Source organism: Oncorhynchus tshawytscha, linkage group LG25, assembly GCF_018296145.1.
Source record: "Oncorhynchus tshawytscha isolate Ot180627B linkage group LG25, Otsh_v2.0, whole genome shotgun sequence".
NCBI lineage: Eukaryota > Metazoa > Chordata > Actinopteri > Salmoniformes > Salmonidae > Oncorhynchus > Oncorhynchus tshawytscha.
In genome coordinates, this window is record NC_056453.1 from 43,449,712 (window position 1) to 43,471,428 (window position 21,717).

A 21,717-nucleotide genomic window follows, 5' to 3' on the forward strand; every position below is an offset into this window, starting at 1 on the left:
TCAGACCCATTGCAAGGCTTAGTAAAGATGCTCTAGGTGGGGTTTGTCTCTAGCCACTGGGCACAGACGTCAATTCAACGTCTATTCCACGTTGGTTCAACGTGATTTCATTGAAATGACGTGGAAACAACGTTTATTCAACCAGTTTGTGCCCAGTGGGTACTTACCCCCGCAGGCAGCAAACTCCTCCCATCGAAATCTATTTGTGGAACATATTATTTGACAGCTTGCCTTGCCCCTGACCACCTCTGACAAAGTAGGAAAATTATCTTGAAATAGTAGTTGTTACTAGCAGGGTAGCCGGTAGGACTTTATCGAGTGTGTCGGATCTCGGAAATAAGGTGGCTTTCCGAGTTTGAGAGCTGAAAATCAAAGAATAACTTGACTACCTATACTTGGTTGTTGAGTGAACAATATTGTTAGAACCGTTCTCCGTGTAGGCGTCAGCTGCGAAGCGTTTTCACAGAGCAACAATGTCAACTTTCAGAACAATGGACAGTGCTGAGAGCCAGCTTGTTGCACTACGTCTTTACGCACAACCAAGTATACGTTTACATTACGATATATGAGCTACATCATTCCTAAATAATAAGAATGTGATTCGCATACTGTCGCTGCTCGCTCTTTCTCCCCTCTCACTCATTCACACACTCACAACACACGCACTCTCGCTCTCTGGCTCTCGTGCGTAATTGCACTGAACAAAATTATGTAATCAATACAAATCCACAGTGAAACGATTAGTTGGTTGAAGTATCATATTCAACACCCGTACTTCAAAACAATTCGTTGATTATCTTTACAGTATGGGTTGAATAACAATCTACCCCTGTAAGTGTAATTTTCTCACACATCTCTGACTGCAAAGCGTTTACTCGAAAGTCCAAATTACTCACAGATATTGTGCCATATTGTGCCAATAATGTTTGTAGCAGAGATGACTAAATTGTTAACTAACTAAATTGTTAATTAAATTACCTCAGGGTCCGTCGGGATACAAATATTGTGTATTATCTTCAACGTCCCAAATGGGGCAAAAACTGTTTGAATCAACGTTGTTTCCATGTAATTTCAACAAGAACATTCAACGTGATGACGTTGAATCATCTCGGAAAACTGACTGGATTTGAAAAAGGAAAAGGAATTTCGTCTCTTTTTTTTTTACTCAACTTTTTAACATTCAATCCAACGACACGGTGAACTTTGCTTTTGATTTAACGTCGAATTCACATTATTTGACAACTCAACCAAATGTAAATCAAAAGACGTTAAACTGACGTCTGTGCCCAGTGGATCTCTTCTATTCAACATGGGGATTGCAAGTTTACATAAGGATTCATATCAACTTGTTTATTTGGTAATATTATGACCTTCGTTTGATTAAAATATGGTTTAATCATCTCACTATAAATAATTATGACACACACAAAACACGTTTATATTTAAATACAATTTATTATAACTATAGTCGATAAATTAACATATGTTAATATGTCTACTCAGGATATAGGAAGTTGTTATTGAGCTATTACGGATACTTATGCTTTGACGATACACGCATACATCACGCATACGCTCAAATATGCATAGGCACACATACAATTTAATAATTTACTATGTAAATATTCACATATGTACAAAACGCATTCCAATATAATACACTACATTTTCAGGAAAACATAACTTCAATGAAAAATACAGATGTCACAATTACGTTTCGAAATTAGATATGGAAAAGAAAAACCCCAATTAACAAAAATGTTAATTAAAATGATTGTCAATATGTCAACGAAATTATAAATGCAATCATAGGTTGACAAACCTAAAAACGAGTTATTTTTTGTGATGCGTTGATAGTTGGTCGTGTATTTATCATATCAATATAACATTTGACATACATTTATCTATTTACCTTTTTACAATACTCTGCAGTAGTTATGCGCACACAGTGTATTGTATTAGACCTTTCAGATTAGACGGCCAGAAGAAACATATTACGTACATAGAAGACGTGTTCAAAGACCATGACATTACAGTCAAAATAAAATCCCCTTTGGAAACGGGTCACATCATCATGATTAGGTGATTTGGTATGTGTATATTGTACACCAGTAGCCCTACATTACAGAGTGAAGTGACTGTCTAACCCACTCTTTTGGCAGGTACTTAAATCCGAACGGAATGTGTACAAATTCTCGAACTCTCGGTAATGGATTCGGGGACGTTCTAAGTATTGCTACAGTATTCTAGATGTAGTCTGAATATTCTAACTGTACTCTGGACCAGAGAATTCATCTACAGAGGCGAGTGTTTGTGCTCTAAACGGGTCGAACCCTCCATTCTCATCCACCACCACAGGCAAGCAGTCCCCTGCTGAACTATAACCCTTCTTCTTGCCTCTCCGCTCCTCCATTTTCATGGTATCACACAGACCCTCGGGTTCATCATCGTCCACCAACAGGTTATCTCTCTCAGAGTAGGACGGTTTCATTTGGCACACGTTGCGGAGGAACAGAAGGGCCGGAGCGTACAGGACGTTGACGAGGCCCATGCCCAGGTTGAGTTGGACAAACCCATAGTTGTGCACTATATTTCCCGCCACGATAGGACCCATGGCATAGGCGACAGAATAGGAGATGTCAGCTAAAGCGTAGACGCTGCCGTACACGGACACGTGACGCACGTCGACCAGAAAGGCAAGAGTTGGCAACAGGGCGGTGTCCACGAGAGCGATGCCGAAACATATGCCGCACAACGGGGCGATTAACTGGCCGAATGTTTTGCATGCTGGAATGGTGCACGAGCTGGCCCCGATAATGACCATACCTAAGGCTCCATAGAACCACTGCAGGTTGGGGTACTTAGCAGCCAGTTTGACGGTCATGTACACACCCAGAACATGCGGGAAGAAAGCAGGCAGCCAACATAATCCCATTTCCCACTTAGTTGAATGCATGGTGCTCTCCATCCAGTTGGCTATGGTGGGCTCCAGAAAGGCCAGCGGGATATTACACACTGTCAGGGCACCTGCCACAACAGCTATGTAGGGGTCAACCATTAGTTTGTAGATGGGGGTGCCCACCGGCATATTGTCTCTAGTCCTGTTCGAGAACGGCTTGATCACTGTCAAGAGCAGAATCCCGTCTATAAGGCAAACCACGGCGAGAACGATAAACGGTACTCTTTTACCTGCAAACTCGTACAGGATACCCCCAAAGGGTGGCGCTACCAGGCTCCCAAAAGAGATGAACGCCAGGGCGATACCGAGGGCTTTAGTTCTCTCCGATTCTTCGGTGTATTTATCTGCTATCATGGCAATTCCTGAGGTGTCCGCGAAAGCTGAGCCCAGACCTTGTAAACTACGGGCGAAAAACAGCGTCGCGTAGTTCTCAGCAAAAGCAAATATACACGTAGAGAAGAACATCACGGTTAGTCCGATTAGGAGGGGGATATCGTATCCAACACGATCTATGAAAGTTCCTGACAACGGGTTCACTAAAAGCTGCAGGATAGCCTTCGATGCAAACAGTACTCCTATTTGAACATCTAAATTGTCCCTGTTGTTTTTAGCTTGGGCTGAGCTCATTGTGGTGTTGATTGAATAATTCTGATGTATAACTAGGTGGACGTGCTCTGCTTGCTCAAGCTCTAAATCAGCAAGGTAGTCGGGAATAATCGGGACTATAACCATATAGAGCATATTGTCTAGAAGGAGAGCCACGCAGACAATGACTAAAATAATCCGTCTTTGGTGGTCGGGGGCTTTCATTTTGTTGCCAAACTGTTTGGTTTTTTCTCCCATCTCGGACAGTTTTACAGCGGCTGATTTGGCCAGCCCGGAGGACCCCCCTGTATCCATGATGATCTGCTGTTGTTGTTGTCAATACAAAACGGCAGTGTTGTTTTCTTCTCCTCTCTCGTCTCTGCTCTCTTATACAGAAATCTCAGCACTACAGATAATACTATCCTGGAACATTTACGTAGCTGTTTCTTGGTTCACTTACGCGGTGCGAAAGACAAAGGGGTAGCAGGCTTGGAACTTTCCTCCGTGTGATTTTCTGACAGCGCGCGATGCTGCGGGCTTCATCGGTGGTTGGTCTTGTTTCACCCCCCTTGCGCTCACATTAGGCGCTGTTTCATGGTCCGGAGTAGTGAAGTGGTGAAATATTTTGTGCTCTTCTCTACACGGTGTAAAGACTTCAACCTCTAATACTCCATGTCAAGTTTCTATGGAAACGTTTTTAGAAGTTGTTTATGGAACTTGGGACCCTATATGTCCGATTCCAATGCTCATATCTCCTACTGTATCACCTGTAGCACGTGTGTGTTCCGTTCTGAGATCAGGAATGGCTTCGTTGCCATTGGTACTTACGCATTGACTCGCAGGTCTGTCGATATTTTTTTTGTTTATTTTTTTCCCCTCTCCCTCAATTTCACCAAGGGCTGTGACGCATCACCAACTTGGCCCCAAGTGGATCCTTTGCCAGTTGCGTCCTTTATGCTAATTCAGAAAATTGCACTAGTGAGCGTCATCACGACTCCTCCATACACGAGCGCAGGAAAGCCCTCCCAGCAGTGCACACTGCTTAACCCTTGAGTTTCCTGAAGTACTTAAACGTATATTCCGTAACATTCCATATGTTTAGGCCTACATTGTAAGCCTAATATCAATGATTGAACGTGTCACTGTTTCTTTACAATTCTTTAATCACCATAGATTAATATACTGGCAATATAGAGGATATCTGGAAAATAACTAATATATGTCTAATTAGGCCTATGGGTATCGTTATTTCAAATCGAGAAGACTAACCTTAGTTTGTGGATTTGGCTTTGTTGAAAAACTATTCATTGATCCAGTCACAGCAATCGTTCCAATATAACCTAAAACATCCTAAATAAATATTGATACCTGCAGCCATTTTTTTAAATGTAAAATATTTACTACCTGACGTGTATACTTTATGTCCCATACAGGCAATCATAGCCTATTGTCCGCTTATATTATCATGATATAATAATATATAATATTGCCATATATTAAACATGAATGTAACAACATAATACTGGACCTGTAAATAGCTGTGCAGCAACGCTCCCCATCCAACCTGACAGAGCTTGAGAGGATCTGCAGAGAAGAATGGGAGAAACTCCCCAAAAACATCTCTGAAGAGACCTGTAAATAGCTGTGCAGCAACGCTCCCCATCCAACCTGACAGAGCTTGAGAGGATCTGCAGAGAAGAATGGGAGAAACTCCCCAAAAACATCTCTGGAGAGACCTGTAAATAGCTGTGCAGCAACGCTCCCCATCCAACCTGACAGAGCTTGAGAGGATCTGCAGAGAAGAATGGGAGAAACTCCCCAAAAACATCTCTGAAGAGACCTGTAAATAGCTGTGCAGCAACGCTACCCATCCAACCTGACAGAGCTTGAGAGGATCTGCAGAGAAGAATGGGAGAAACTCCCCAAAAACATCTCTGGAGAGACCTGTAAATAGCTGTGCAGCAACGCTCCCCATCCAACCTGACAGAGCTTGAGAGGATCTGCAGAGAAGAATGGGAGAAACTCCCCAAAAACATCTCTGAAGAGACCTGTAAATAGCTGTGCAGCAACGCTCCCCATCCAACCTGACAGAGCTTGAGAGGATCTACAGAGAAGAATGGGAGAAACTCCCCTTAAAACATCTCTTGAGAGACCTGTAAATAGCTGTGCAGCAACGCTCCCCATCCAACCTGTTGTTTGGATGTTTTCACTTTGTCATTGTGGGTTATTGTGTGTAGATTGATGAGGGGAAAAAAATGTGTATTTATAATCCATTTTAGAATTAAGGCTGTAATGTAACAAAATGTGGGGAAAGGGAAAGGAAAAGGGTCTGAATACTTTCCGAATAAACAGTAAATAATACGCAGCTTCACCGGTTCTTTCTTGTGTTTGGATAGTTTGTTAAGTAGTTGCAGATGTACACCTACTAGTTACACAACCTGGTCTCAGAGCATTTCGTATTATTCGGTATGTAAATCCGAGACACCCCACTTAACATGATTATGTTTGGTATGGTTCATAAGACAGATGGTTACTTAAGGCCAAAAACGAAAGGAGGGGGGTTGTTCGGGGTGGATGGGTAGGTGTAGAATAAGAATGTCTAGCAACCCAAAGGTTGGGAGTTCAAATCTCATCATGGACAACTTTAGCTAATTAGCAACTTTTCAACTACTTGCTACTTTGCAACTAAACTACTTAGCATGTTAGCTAACGCTTCCCATAACCCTAAACTTAACCTGTCCCATAACCCTAAACTTAACCCGTCCCATAACTCTAAACTTAATAACCCTTTAACCTAACTCCTAAATTTAACCCTAACCTTAACCCCAAGCCCCTAGCCATGGTATATTTAGCAAATTCGTAACATATAATACAAATTGTAATTCGTATCGTATCACACGAAATTGGTGATGGACATCCACAAATGTATACATACCATAAGAAACATATCATGGGCCTCCCGGGTGGCGCAGTGGTTAAGGGCGCTGTACTGCAGCGCCAGCTGTGCCATCAGAGACTTTGGCACAGCTGTCGTAACCGGCCGCGACCGGGAGGTCCATGGGGCGACGCACAATTGGCCCAGCGTCGTTCGGGTTAGGGAGGGCTTGGTCGGTAGGGATGTCCTTGTCTCATCGCGCACCAGCGACTCCTGTAGCGGGCCGGGCGCAGTGCGCGCTAACCAAGGTTGCCAGGTGGACAGTGTTTCCTCCGATACATTGGTGCGGCTGGCTTACGGGTTGGCTGCGTGCTGTGTTAAGAAGCAGTGCGGCTTGGTTGGGTTGTGTATCGGAGGATGCATGACTTTCAACCTTCGTCTCTCCCGAGCCCGTACGGGAGTTGTAGCGATGAGACAAGATAGTAGCTACTAAAAACAATTGGATACCACGAAATTGGGGAGAAAAAGGGGTAAAAAAAAAGAAACATATCATACTAAATGAGGTGTCACGGATTTACGTACATAATAATATGTAACGCTCTGAGACCAGGTTGAGTTACAGAGAAATGGCTTTGTATCGTGTCATTTAATTAAAATGAAGCCCTGTCTCATCGTTACCCTCCATGCCACGTATCTTGTGCTTGCTCTGGGATGATAGTGGCTTTGGCGCCCGGATGAGCGGCGTCCCAAACGTTTCAGCACCACGGCGGAGTGAACAGCTCCCTTCCAGTGAGCAGCCAGACGGGCTCCGCATTTGGACCTGTAAAGTGATCAAATCAGTAGCATATTTCTCTACACAGCGTCACATTCTCTCCAGATTGATATGAAGTAGAATTTAAAACGCACCCGAATTAAACGACTTAACCTACACTAACTGACAGTTATTTCAAACATTCTCAGGTTAAACGATTTATTATCCCACGCCAGGCAGGAAATCCCAGAATGTTACGTCATTCATGCACACAAAGCGAGTATTTTTCTCTGCCATAGAGCGTTGAGATTGCATAGTAACTAAATAGCCTGTTTCTAAAAGGGAGCAGGCTTCAGGAGTAGGCACTTACTTACTATACACATATACAAGACAATGGTGCAATCTAGTGGTCACTAAAAAGACTACAGTTCTATTATGTCTCATGTACAGGATGTAAGCCTTGATGTGATTGTAAGCACACTCTTTAGCACTCGTACCCGATGTGTCATGGTGCAGCCATTGGTAATGGACTAGAGTTTCAGTCTCAGAACGGAGTAGAGAGCTCCCGGCAATATTTCAAACAGGCGGGCTAGATGCTCCGCAGTTAACCCTTTTGATCAAGCATGTTTTAGAGGTCTTTATAAATGCAATTGTTATTGACAATCGTCTTTTTTCAGTAACTTTCCAGAACTTTCCAGAAATCCTGGATGGAGAATTTGTTTTTTAAAAACTTTTTCCGTCCTGATTCCAGGAATCTAACAACCAGGATTTCTGGAAAACTTGGGATTTCATGCAGCCCTATTATAGCAGTCTCAACTGTTCCTAGTTTGCCTGTGGCGTAGTCTTATCATATGTGTCCACTAGATGGCGCTACACACGTGGTGATAGTACCCAGGCCTGATTGATAGGATGCAAAATCAAGGATATTACCATGCTATCAATAATCATGTGAACATGACTATTATTAATCCATTCAAAACCACTCACTGTTGTTAACATAAATATTTAAGCCATGAATCATAAAAACAAAAATATGTTTTAGTCAAATTTGCAGGTTTTCTGAAAATCCTGGTTGGAAGTTTCCAGATTTCCCTTCCGATTCCAAGAATCTTTCAACCAAGAGTTCTAGAAAACCTGGGAATTTTAGGGAAAGTTACAGAACCATGTGTCACATACACATGGTTAGCAGATGTTAATGCGAGTGTAGCGAAATGCTTGTGCTTCTAGTTCCGACAATGCAGTAATAACGAACAAGTAATCTAACTAACAATTCCAAAAAACTACTGTCTTATACACAGTGTAAGGGGATAAAGAATATGTACATAAGGATATATGAATGAGTGATGGTACAGAGCAGCATAGGCAAGATACAGTAGATGGTATAGAGTACAGTATATACATATGAGATGAGTAATGTAGGGTATGTAAACATTATATTAAGGGGCATTGTTTAAAGTGGCTAAAGTGGCTACATTTTTACATCAATTTTTTCATTATTAAAGTGGCTGGAGTTAAGTCAGTGTGTTGGCAGCAGCCACTCAATGTTAGTGGTGGCTGTTTAACAGTCTGATGGCCTTGAGATAGAAGCTGTTTTTCAGTCTCTCGGTCCCAGCTTTGATGCACCTGTACTGACCTCGCCTTCTGGATGATAGCGGGGTGAACAGGCAGTGGCTCGGGTGGTTGTTGTCCTTGATGATCTTTATGGCCTTCATGTGACATCGGGTGGTGTCGGTGTCCTGGAGGGCAGGTAGTTTGCCTCCGGTGATGCATTGTGCAGACCTCACTACCCTCTGGAGAGCCTTACGGTTGTGGGCGGAGCAGTTGCCATACCAGGCGGTGATACAGCCCGACAGGATGCTCTCGATTGTGCATCTGTAGAAGTTTTTGAGTGCTTTTGGTGACAAGCCGAATTTCTTCAGCCTCCTGAGGTTGAACGAGGCGCTGCTGCGCCTTCCTCACGATGCTGTCTGTGTGAGTGGACCAATTCAGGTTGTCCGTGATGTGTACGCCGAGACTTACTACCCTCTCCACTACTGTCCCGTCGATGTGGATAGGGCGGGCGGGGGGGTTCACTGAAGTTCACGATCATCTCCTTTGTTTAAAAAAAATATTACGCTGTTGGTTGATCTAAAAGAACACTGAATAGATAGTTATGATTTAATCCTTGTGACTAAATTACCTGTTAACAAATAAGGGTATTATTGGCACCCTAGAAAAACATCATTCTTCATCAACGGGAGTGGCTGGCTAGGGGACACGGGCCGTGCACTTGCTAAATGAATAAAGAGGATCGTTTTCGTCCCAAATGGCACCCTATTCACTACAGAGTGCACTACTTATGACCAGGACCCATAGGGCTCAGGATACAGACACCATGCCGCACCTTTCTGAGGTTTGAGTCCCAAATTATACCCTATTCACTACAGATTGCACTACTTATGACCAGGACCCATAGGGCTCAGGATGACAGACAAAGTAGAGCACTATGTAGGGAATAAAGGTGTCTACTATAAAGGTGTCTACTACATGGGGATAGAGTGCTATTTGAGACTCAGACCCAGATGGTAAAGTTGCCAAGTGTGAACATGTGAAAACTGTCCTCCTTATTCATCTAGCAAGTGCACGGGCAATGTGCCCTAGCCAGCCACTCCCGTTAATGAAAAAATATGTTTTTCTAGGGTGCCACTAATGCCCTTATTTTGTGACAAGGCTGTTACTGTAGGCTATACTATCGTCTCCTGGAGGGAGAGCATTCTGTGAGGACACACTGAGTCAGTCAGGGTAATCCCCAGTGTTAGACGAGGACACACTGAGTCAGTCAGGGTATTCCCCTGTGAGAACACACTGAGTCAGTCAGGGTCATCCCCAGTGTTAGACGAGGACACACTGAGTCAGTCAGGGTATTCCCCTGTGAGAACACACTGAGTCAGTCAGGGTCATCCCCAGTGTTAGACGAGGACACACTGAGTCAGTCAGGGTATTCCCCTGTGAGAACACACTGAGTCAGTCAGGGTATTCCCCTGTGAGAACACACTGAGTCAGTCAGGGTTATCCCCAGTGTTAGACGAGGACACACTGAGTCAGTCAGGGTAGTCCCCAGTGTTAGATGAGGACACACTGAGTCAGTCAGGGTATTCCCCTGTGAGAACACACTGAGTCAGTCAGGGTAATCCCCGGTGTTACATGTGTTCTCAGGGCTGAGATGTGGTGACTGAATGACAGTGGCCTGGCTGGTGTAGGATTAAGATTAGGATCCCTTTATTCCTCAATTGTACACAAGGTCCAACTGAACTTTGACTTCCGCTTCATCCCAATCCCTCCGAAAGACACACATACATATCAAATCCAATTTTATTTGTCACAATGCGCTGAATACAACAGCTGTGGAATTTATCGGGAAAGGCTTACTTACAAGCCCTTAACCAACAATGCATTTTTAAGAAAATAGAGTTATTTACAAAATAAACTGAAGTAAAAAAATTCAATAATATAAAAAATATTGATGAAATAACAACAACGAGGCTATATACAGGGTATTACGGTACAGAGTCAATGTGGAGACTATATACAGGGGGTACCAGTACCGAGTCAATGTGGAGGCTATATACAGGGTATTACGGTACAGAGTCAATGTGGAGACTATATACAGGGGGTACCGGTACCGAGTCAATGTGGAGGCTATATACAGGGTGTTACAGTACAGAGTCAATGTGGAGGCTATATACAGGGGGTACCGGTACAGAGTCAATGTGGAGGCTATATACAGGGGGTACCGGTACAGAGTCAATGTGCGGGGGTGCAGGTTAGTCGAGGTCATTTGTACATGTAGGTAGTGGTGAAGTGACTATGCGTAGATAATAAACAGAGAGTAGCAGCAGTGTAAAAACAAAGGTGGGAGGGGCGGTGTCAATGCAAATTGTCCAGGTGGCCATTTGATTAATTGTTTAGCAGTCTTATGGCTTTGGGGTAGAAGCTGTTAAGGAGCTTTTTGGACCTGGCGCTCCGGTACCGCTTGCAGTGCAGAGAGAACAGTCTACAACTTGGGTGACTGGAGTCTTTGACCGTTGTTTGGGCCCTTCTCTGACACGCCTAGTATATAGGTCCTGGATGGCAGGGAGCTCGGCCCCAGTGATGTGCTGGGCTATACGCACTACCCTCTGTAGCGCCAAGCAGTTGCCAGACCAGGCGGTAATGCAACCGGTCAGGATGTTCTCGATGGTGCAGCTGTAGAACATTTTTGAGGATCTGGGGACCCATTACAAACCTTTTCAGTCTCTTGACGGGGAAAAAGCTGGAGAGGTTGGAGCAGGAGACTGCCACACTGGGTGCTGTGGAGCAGTTGTTGTGGGTGGTGAAGTGCCTTGCTCAAGGGCACAACGGCAGGCAATGACATCTACGATTTGATACCAGCAAACATCCAGTTACCGGCTCACTACCCCGCTAGATTTCTCCTGTCAGACTCAGGTTGGTGGCTCTTCTCTCTAACCGCTAGATTACCTGCCCCCTGGTAGCAATAATGCCACAGCCTTTGGCACACATGTAGACTGTGTTGGCATAGGTTGGAATCTATCGGCCTGCTGTCCTTTGATGCAACATCTCTGTGTACTTGACCCCACTGTCATCCTCCAATCTCTCTCTATCTGAAGAAAATAAAATAGTGATTGAGTGAAAGAATTCGAGATTGTGTGGAGGCGCATGCGTGCGTGTGTGTGTGTGTGTGCGTGCGTGCGTCTGTGTGTCTGTGTGTGTGTGTGTGTGTGTGTGTGTGTGTGTGTGTGTGTGTGTGTGTGTGTGTGTGTGTGTGTGTATGTGTGAGAGAGAGAGAGTGGTTTAATGAATTAGAGCAGGAGACTCTCTAAAATCCTAGTGACGCAAATATGACCTAATCCAGATTATACTCCATCCTTAATCTGCAAAAAAAAGAGTATATCTTAAAAAAGGTTATTGAGTCACTTCTTTAACACAGGTTTTGTTTGTGTATATATTGCTGTATGATTCCATGTAAAAGTTAGTTTATATATATTATAAACTGATGTACAATACTGTTTTTCACCTGCAATATCAGTTCTGTGTACTCACAGACATTATTTTAACAGTTTTAGAAATGTTCAGAGTGTTTTCTATTCTAATGCTACCAATTATATGCATATCCTGGCTTCTGGGCCTGAGTAACAGGCAGTTTACTTTGGGCACGTTATTTATCCGAACTTCTGAACACTGCCCCCTAGCCCCAAGAGGTTTTAAAGTTAGTTATTTTATAAACTGATATACAATACTGTGGTAATGCAGTGTAGCCTACCATAGGGTGGATTTCAATCAAACCAATAAAATCAGCTGTAGTCAGACACACGTGAGTCCCCAAATATGATTGTCTTCCTCAATAGTGTGCAGCGAATTCTACTAGATTAAAAGCCAAAAATTTGTATGACATGCTAGCATTTTAAAGAATACGAAACATGAGAAATTTCACAACCTATAAAGCTTTATTATTTCGCATATCAAAAAATGCTAATTATTCAGAACGTCGGTACGGGACACGGCCGTTATCTCTGTGTGGATCAGGGCGTAATTCAAATGGTACATCTCCTGAAGGCCTATTCCTGACTCACCATTCACTAGATAGTGCACTAGGGTGCCATTTGGGATACATCCCTACGACAACACTACTGTACTGAAAGACTTTCAGCAATCTGTCTCCTGTCACTGTGAACCCAGTTGAAACTGAGGACCGGGATGTTTAAAGGTGGATTAAGGTTGATCTTTGGCATCGGATTATAAGCAGCATCGTTGGTCCTGCGGGAGACACACATCCTAGAGACACGTCCTAGAGACATCCTAGACACATCCTAGAGACATCCTAGACACATCCTAGAGACATCCTAGACACATCCTAGAGACATCCTAGAGACATCCTAGACACATCCTAGAGAAACATCCTAGACACATCCTAGAGACATCCTAGACACATCCTAGAGACATCCTAGAGACATCCTAGACACATCCTAGAGACACATCCTAGACACACATCCTAGAGAAACATCCTAGACACATCCTAGACACATCCTAGAGACATCCTAGACACATCCTAGAGACATCCTAGAGACATCCTAGAGACATCCTAGACACATCCTAGAGACACATCCTAGACACACATCCTAGAGAAACATCCTAGAGACATCCTAGACACATCCTAGAGACACATCCTAGACACACATCCTAGAGAAACATCCTAGAGACATCCTAGACACATCCTAGAGACACATCCTAGACACACATCCTAGACACATCCTAGAGAAACATCCTAGAGACATCCTAGACACATCATAGAGACATCCTAGACACATCCTAGACACATCCTAGAGACACATCCTAGACACATCTTAGACACATCCTAGAGACATCCTACACATCCTAGAGACACATCCTAGAGACACATCCTAGACACATCCTAGACACATCCTAGACACATCTTAGACACATTCTAGACACATCCTAGAGACACATCCTAGACACATTCTAGACACATCCTAGACACATTCTAGACACATCCTAGAGACACATCCTAAAGACATTCTAGACACATCCTAGACACATCCTAGACACATCCTAGAGAACATCCTAGACATATCCTAGAGACACATCCTTGACACATCCTAGAGACTCATCCTAGACACATCCTAGAGACACATCCTAGACACATCCTAGAGTCACATCCTAGACACATCCTAGAGACACATCCTAGAGATATCCTAGAGACACATCCTAGACACATCCTAGAGACACATCCTAGAGACACATCCTAGACACATCCTAGAGTCACATCATAGACACATCATAGACACATCCTAGACACATCCTAGAGACACATCCTAGACACATCCTAGAGACACATCCTAGACACATCCTAGACACATCCTAGAGACACATCCTAGAGACACATCCTAGACACATCCTAGAGACACATCCTAGACACATCCTAGAGACACATCCTAGAGACACATCCTAGACACATCATCCTAGACACATTCTAGAGTCACATGATAGACACATCCTAGAGACACATCTTAGACACATCCTAGACACATCCTAGAGACATCCTAGAGACACATCCTAGACACATCCTATAGACACATCCTATAGACACATCCTAGAGACACATCCTAGACACATCCTAGAGACACATCCAAGAGACACATCCTAGAGACACATCCTAGACACATCCTAGAGACACATCCTAGAGACACATCCTAGACACATCCTAGAGACACATCCTAGACACATCCTAGAGACACATCCTAGACACATCCTAGAGACACATCCTAGACACATCCTAGAGACACATCCTAGACACATCCTAGAGACACATCCTAGAGACACATCCTAGAGACACATCCTAGAGACACATCCTAGACACATCCTAGACACATCCTAGAGACATATCCTAGACACATCCAAGAGACACATCCTAGAGACACATCCTAGACACATCCTAGAGACACATCCTAGACACATCCTAGAGACATCCTAGACACATCCTAGAGACACATCCTAGAGACACATCCTAGAGACACATCCTAGAGACACATCCTAGACACATCCTAGAGACACATCCTAGACACATCCTAGACACATCCTAGAGACACATCCTAGACACATCCTAGAGACACATCCTAGAGACACATCTTAGAGACACATCCTAGAGACACATCCTAGACACATCCTAGAGACACATCCTAGACACATCCTAGAGACACATACTAGACACATCCTAGAGACACATAGGATTGATGACTCCAGGTAAATTATATTATAAATAGGACTACTGAGTTATAAATGGGACTACTGAGTTATAAATAGAACTACTGAGTTATAAATGGGGCTACTGAGTTATAAATAGGACTACTGAGTTATAAATAGGACTACTGGGTTATAAATAGTTCTACTGGGTTATAAATAGGACTACTAAGTTATAAATAGGACTACTGGGTTATAAATAGGACTACTGAGTTATAAATAGGACTACTGAGTTATAAATATGACTACTGGGTTATAAATAGGACTACTAAGTTATAAATAGGACTACTGAGTTATAAATAGGACTACTGGGTTATAAATAGGACTACTGGGTTATAAATAGGACTACTGTATATGTGTTGACCAAGGTCTTATGCATGCCGACTGTACCAAATATATGCAATGCACATAATGGGAATCAGTTGCCATTGATGACACAGGCCACGTCAACGTCTCTGTATAAAGCCTCTTTTAAAATGTCCACATTTCCTATTGGTTTATGAGTCCATTATATATGTATATTATATTTAATCTAATTAATATACCAGATATTAATTAATGTGCTATCTCTCATCTGTGTGTGTGTGTGTGTGTTCTGTTGTAGTAGTTATTTTGACCCCATTGAGTTGACAGCTGGTCCTCTTTGACCCCATTGAGTTGACAGCTGGTCGTCTTTGACCCCATTGAGTTGACAGCTGGTCCACTTTGACCCCATTGAGTTGACAGCTGGTCGTCCCCATTTGGTTGCAGAGGGTTCCAACTCACCAGAATAAACAAGTCAAGCAGTCATCTGGTTGTAGAATGTACCATGTGTATGTGAAGATCTGCTCCTGTCTGTGTGGCTCAGCGGGTGATAATCTAGCTCTGGTATTGCCAAGGTTTAACTCTAAAGTACTGTACGTGTCTGCTAAGAGGCAGGTCTTATCATCTAACTATAGTGCTATGTGAAAGGTTCCATTCAATGTGAAGACTCAAAATAACACTCTATTTCCTTGTATAGTGCGTTTCTTTTGACCAGACCCCTATAGGCTCTGACAGGTGCTGGGTGCATTGCACAAAATGCATTTGCATTTGACCAGAGCCCATACAGACCCTTCTGGCCTCTGAGTTTAGTCAGTGCACAGTGAATAGGGTCTGCCAATGGACTTAGACGAGTAGTCCACACCTCAGCCAGTAGACAGTTCTGTATTTAGTCTGACAGTGTTTTGCGTTAACTTCCCTGCTCACAATTTAAGGTCTGTTTCTAAGAAGTGCCTGTTAATCCGCCTGATTTAAACCCCACCTCAGCAAGCCTTAGCATGCCCTAGCATGCCCTAGCATGCCTTAGCATGCCCTAGCATGCCCTAGCATGCCTTAGCATGCCCTAGCATGACTCCAGGTAAATGTAGCACAGCACAGTTAGGTAGATGTGTGGATACAGTATGTAGTTATAACAGTATGTAGTTATAACAGTATGTAGTTATAACAGTATGTAGTTATAACAGTATGTAGTTATAACCGTATGTAGTCATAACCGTATGTAGTTATAACAGTATGTAGTTATAACAGTATGTAGTTGTAACAGTATGTAGTTATAACAGTATGTAGTTATAACCGTATGTAGTTATAACCGTATGTAGTTATAACAGTATGTAGTTATAACAGTATGTAGTTATAACAGTATGTAGTTATAACCGTATGTAGTTATAACAGTATGTAGTTATAACAGTATGTAGTTATAACAGTATGTAGTTATAACAGTATGTAGTCATAACCGTATGTAGTTATAACAGTATGTAGTTATAACAGTATGTAGTTATAACCGTATGTAGTCATAACCGTATGTAGTTATAACAGTATGTAGTTATAACCGTATGTAGTCATAACCGTATGTAGTTATAACAGTATGTAGTTATAACCGTATGTAGTCATAACCGTATGTAGTTATAACAGTATGTAGTTATAACCGTATGTAGTTATAACCGTATGTAGTCATAACCGTATGTAGTTATAACAGTATGTAGTTATAACCGTATGTAGTTATAACAGTATGTAGTTATAACAGTATGTAGTTATAACAGTATGTAGTTATAACCGTATGTAGTTATAACAGTATGTAGTTATAACAGTATGTAGTTATAACAGTATGTAGTTATAACAGTATGTAGTCATAACCGTATGTAGTTATAACCGTATGTAGTTATAACAGTATGTAGTTATAACCGTATGTAGTTATAACCGTATGTAGTTATAACAGTATGTAGTTATAACAGTATGTAGTTATAACCGTATGTAGTTATAACAGTATGTAGTCATAACCGTATGTAGTTATAACCGTATGTAGTTATAACAGTATGTAGTTATAATAGTATGTAGTTATAACAGTATGTAGTTATAACAGTATGTAGTTATAACCGTATGTAGTTATAACAGTATGTAGTTATAACAGTATGTAGTTATAACAGTATGTAGTTATAACAGTATGTAGTTATAACCGTATGTAGTTATAACAGTATGTAGTCATAACCGTATGTAGTTATAACCGTATGTAGTTATAACAGTATGTAGTTATAACAGTATGTAGTTATAACAGTATGTAGTTATAACCGTATGTAGTCATAACCGTGTGTAGTTATAACAGTATGTAGTTATGTGTAGTTATGTAGTTGTAACAAGGTATTGACTAAGAAGTGGCACGCTAAAAGGGTCATTTCACAGTACTGACCTATAAATGACATATTTGTTTCTTTGGGATTCTTTAAAAAGCTCCACTAGGCATCTTTGGGTAACAGGTAGTTACCATTATGTACCAGGAACAGATGTAGGATCTTAATTTGACCAGTTTCTCACAGCAGGAAAATAACAATGCAGCAACTGGAAATGTGAATTCATGTGTGGATTATAATAAATTGACATTTTTGGAGGGTTTGATACATTTTTAGTTAGGGCAAATGAAGTCTGACATTTTAAAGTGGGAAATACAAACTTTAGAATCCTTTTTACACCTTGAATACACTCCAAGTTTGCATTTATTTTGTGTGTGTGTGGTGTCAATATGCATGTGTGTGTGTGTGTGTGGGGGGGGTGTACAGCACCAGCCAAAAGTTTGGACACACCTACTCATTCAAGGTGTTTTTATTATTATTTTTACTGTTTTCTACATTGTATAATAATAGTGAAGACTTCAAAACTATGAAATAGCACATATGGAATCATGTAGTAACCAATAAACTGTTAAACAAATCAAAATCTATTTTATATTTGAGATTCTTCAATGTAGCCACCCTTTGCCTTGATTACAGCTTTGCACACTCACACTGTTGGAAACTACAACTCCCTACTACATCACACAGTTCAGACTGGATCTGATATATCTCTACAGAAACTACAACTCCCTACTACATCAAACAGTTCAGACTGGATCTGATATATCTCTACAGAAACTACAACTCCCTACTACATCAAACAGTTCAGACTGGGTCTGATTTATCTCCATAGAAACTGCACATCGAACTCACAGAAACAAATGAACAAAATGGAATTACAATTATTGTCTTATCGTTGCCAGTGATCAGGCCTAACTTACTGATGGTGTTGGAATTGTGCGCGGCCACGTAGTCGTGGGTGAACAGGGAGTACAGGAGGGGACTAAGCACGCACCCCTGAGGGGCCCCTGTGTTGAGGATCAGCGTGGTGGATGTGTTGTTGCGTACCCTCACCACCTGGGGATGGCCCGTCAGGATATCCAGGATCCAGTTGCAGAGGGAGGTGTTTAGTCCCAGGGTCCTTAGCTTAGTGATGAGCTTTGAGGACACTATGGTGTTGAACACTGAGCTGTAATCAATGAACCGCATTCGCACATAGGTGTTCCTTTTGTCCAAGTGGAAAAAGGCAGTGTGGAGTGGAAAAGAGACTGTGTCATCTTTGGATCTGTTGGGGCGGTATGAGAATTGAAGTGGGTCCAGTGTGTCTGGGATGATGGTTTTGATGTGACCATGGTAAAGCCATGACCAGCCTTTCAAAGCATTTCATGTGAGTGCTACAGGGCGATAGACAGGTTACCTTGGTGTTCTTGAGCACAGAGATTATGGTGGTCTGCTTGAAACATGTAGGTATTACAGACTGGGTCAGGGAGAGGTTGAAAATGTCAGGGACACTTGCAAGCTGGTCAGCACATGCTCTGAGTACACATCCTGGTAATCTGCCTGGCCCTGCGTCTATGTGAATTGTAACCTGTTTAAAAGTCGGCAACATAATATTTTTATTCTGTACAGGCTTCCTTCTTTTTACTCTGTCATTTAGGTTAGTATTGTGGAATAACTACAATGTTGTTAATCCATCCTTAGTTTTCTTCTATCACAGTCATTAAACTTTGTAACTGTTTTAAAGTCCCCATTGGCCTCATGGTGAAATCCCTGAGCGGTTTCCTTCCTCTCCTGCAACTGAGTTAGGAAGAACACCTGTATCTTTGTAGTGACTGGGTGTATTGATACACCATCCAAAGTTTAATCATTTACCATGCTTATTTCTTCCCATCTACCAATAGGTGCCCTTTGTAAGTCATTGGAAAACCTCCCTGGTCTTTGTGGCAGAATCTGTGTTTGAAATTCACTGCTTGACTGAGGGACCTTACAGATAGTATATGTGTATGTGTGGGGTACAGAGATGAGGTGGTCATTTAAAAAAATCACGTTAATTATTGCACAGAGAGTCCATGTAATTTATTATGTGACTTTTGAGTATATTTTAAGCCCTTAACTTACTGTATTTAGGCTTACCATAGCAAAGGGGTTGAATACTTGCCCTCCAGGACACCTACACCACCCGATGTTACAGGAAGGCCATAAAGATCATCAAGGACAACATCCACCCGAGCCACTGCCTGTTCACCCCGCTGTCATCCAGAAGGCGAGGTCAGTACAGGTGCATCAAAGCTGGGACCGAGAGACTGAAAAACAGCTTCTATCTCAAGGCCATCAGACTGTTAAACAGCCACCACTAACATTGAGTGGCTGCTGCCAACACACTGTCACGGACACTGACTCAACTCCAGCCACTTTAATAATGGGAATTGATGGGAAATGTAAATATATCACTAGCCACTTTAAACAATGCTACCTTATATAATGTTACTTACCCTACATTATTCATCTCATATGCATACGTATATACTGTACTCTATATCATCGACTGCATCTTTATGTAATACATGTATCACTAGCCACTTTAACTATGCCACTTTGTTTACATACTCATCTCATATGTATATACTGTACTCGATACCATCTACTGTATCTTGCCTATGCTCCTCTGTACCATCACTCATTCATATATCCTTATGTACATATTCTTTATCCCCTTACACTGTGTATAAGACAGTAGTTTTGGAATTGTTAGTTACTTGTTGGTTATTACTGCATTGTCGGAACTAGAAGCACAAGCATTTCGCTACACTCGCATTAACATCTGCTAACCATGTGTATGTGACAAATAAAATTTGATTTGATTTGATTTCATTTACTTATTGACTCAAGACATTTAATGTTTTATGAATTTAACATCATTTCTCTTTGACATTATGGGGTATTGTGTGTAGGCCAGTGGCACAAAAATAAAAATATATTTAATCCATTTTAAATTCAGGCTGTAACACAACAAAATGTAGAAAAAGTCAAAGGGTGTGAATACTTTCTGAAGGCAGCAACCACTTCTGTATTGAGCGCGTCACTGGTACTTCCTGTTTGAGTTTTTTTTTCTTGTGACCAGGAATTCAGTAGGGTCATTTGGGACACATATTGTATGACGTATGACGTTCCAGCTCATCCGTTGAGTAGATTACAGCTATCGACCATGTAACTACGCTACACAATCAAACTGAAACGTGAAAGGTCTGGGGAACATGTGTGTGGCTGTATTAAAAATAAATAAAAAAACATTTTGAGATGAATTAAATCCGTTTTTTGATTTATCCGGATTATTACTAGCTAATCTAGTTGGCATTCTGTCATTACCACCAGTCATGCTCTCAACAAAATTAATCTCAGAACTGTATTTTGTATGCCAGAAGTTGCCCAATTTGTATAACAAGGTACAATAATGTTATTGTTGTCCTGTTAAACATTTGGACATAATGCTCGGATAATTTGGATAATGCTAAAAATGCTAAAAAATTTATAATTCTAAGACAATGTAAATGCCAAAAAAAACTGCAAGGAACAGATGGTTGACTTAATGTATTAAAAGATGGTCACGCATGATTTATTTCCCCACGGAATGGTTGGTTGCATCAATCTGTCAACCTGCAACATCCTGTAACGTCCGTGTGGAGTCAGCATACTTTCTCAGAGTACTTTGAGCGCTTCCTTTTCATTGGTCAACAGGTTTCTCTGAACCTGCCACACTAACATTCAGACGAGTTAGGAGAAAGCCCCCAAAAGAGGAAAGCTCTTGTCTATTTGCAGGCTGTGTCTCAAATGGGATCCCTTTCCCCTTTATAGTGCACCACTCGTCAAAAGTAGTGCACTACAAAGGGAACAGCTTGCCATTTGTGACACAACCCTGATGACTGGATGAAGTGGCTCTGACATGCCCTGGTGCTATGCCACACAGGGCTGCTGTGACAGGGACTTAAGAGCTGCAGTAGTCCACTCCACTCCCATAGTTTATTTCAGGACTGGAGACTCCGTGTTGAGCAGCTCAGACGACACAGTGACAGGCGCTAGGCCATTACACCACCGTGTTGATGTCTGTCTGACCTGCTTACTTAGCCTTACA

The 21,717-nt window shown here is 42.0% G+C and overlaps 1 protein-coding gene across 1 annotated transcript; it reads right to left on the reverse strand.

Moving 5' to 3' along the window:
• Positions 1-1,457: 1,457 nt before the first annotated feature.
• LOC112224040 (probable vesicular acetylcholine transporter-B) lies at positions 1,458-4,479 on the reverse strand. Its single transcript, XM_024387326.1, has one exon. The coding sequence runs from the start codon at positions 3,857-3,859 to the stop codon at positions 2,267-2,269; it is 1,593 nt and encodes a 530-aa protein (XP_024243094.1). The 5' UTR covers positions 3,860-4,479; the 3' UTR covers positions 1,458-2,266.
• Between the last annotated feature and the right edge of the window lie 17,238 nt (positions 4,480-21,717).

Bases quoted from the DNA above. Each gene is read 5' to 3' on its own strand.
- LOC112224040 (XM_024387326.1), bottom strand. From the start codon at position 3,859: ATGGATACAGGGGGGTCCTCCGGGCTGGCCAAATCAGCCGCTGTAAAA.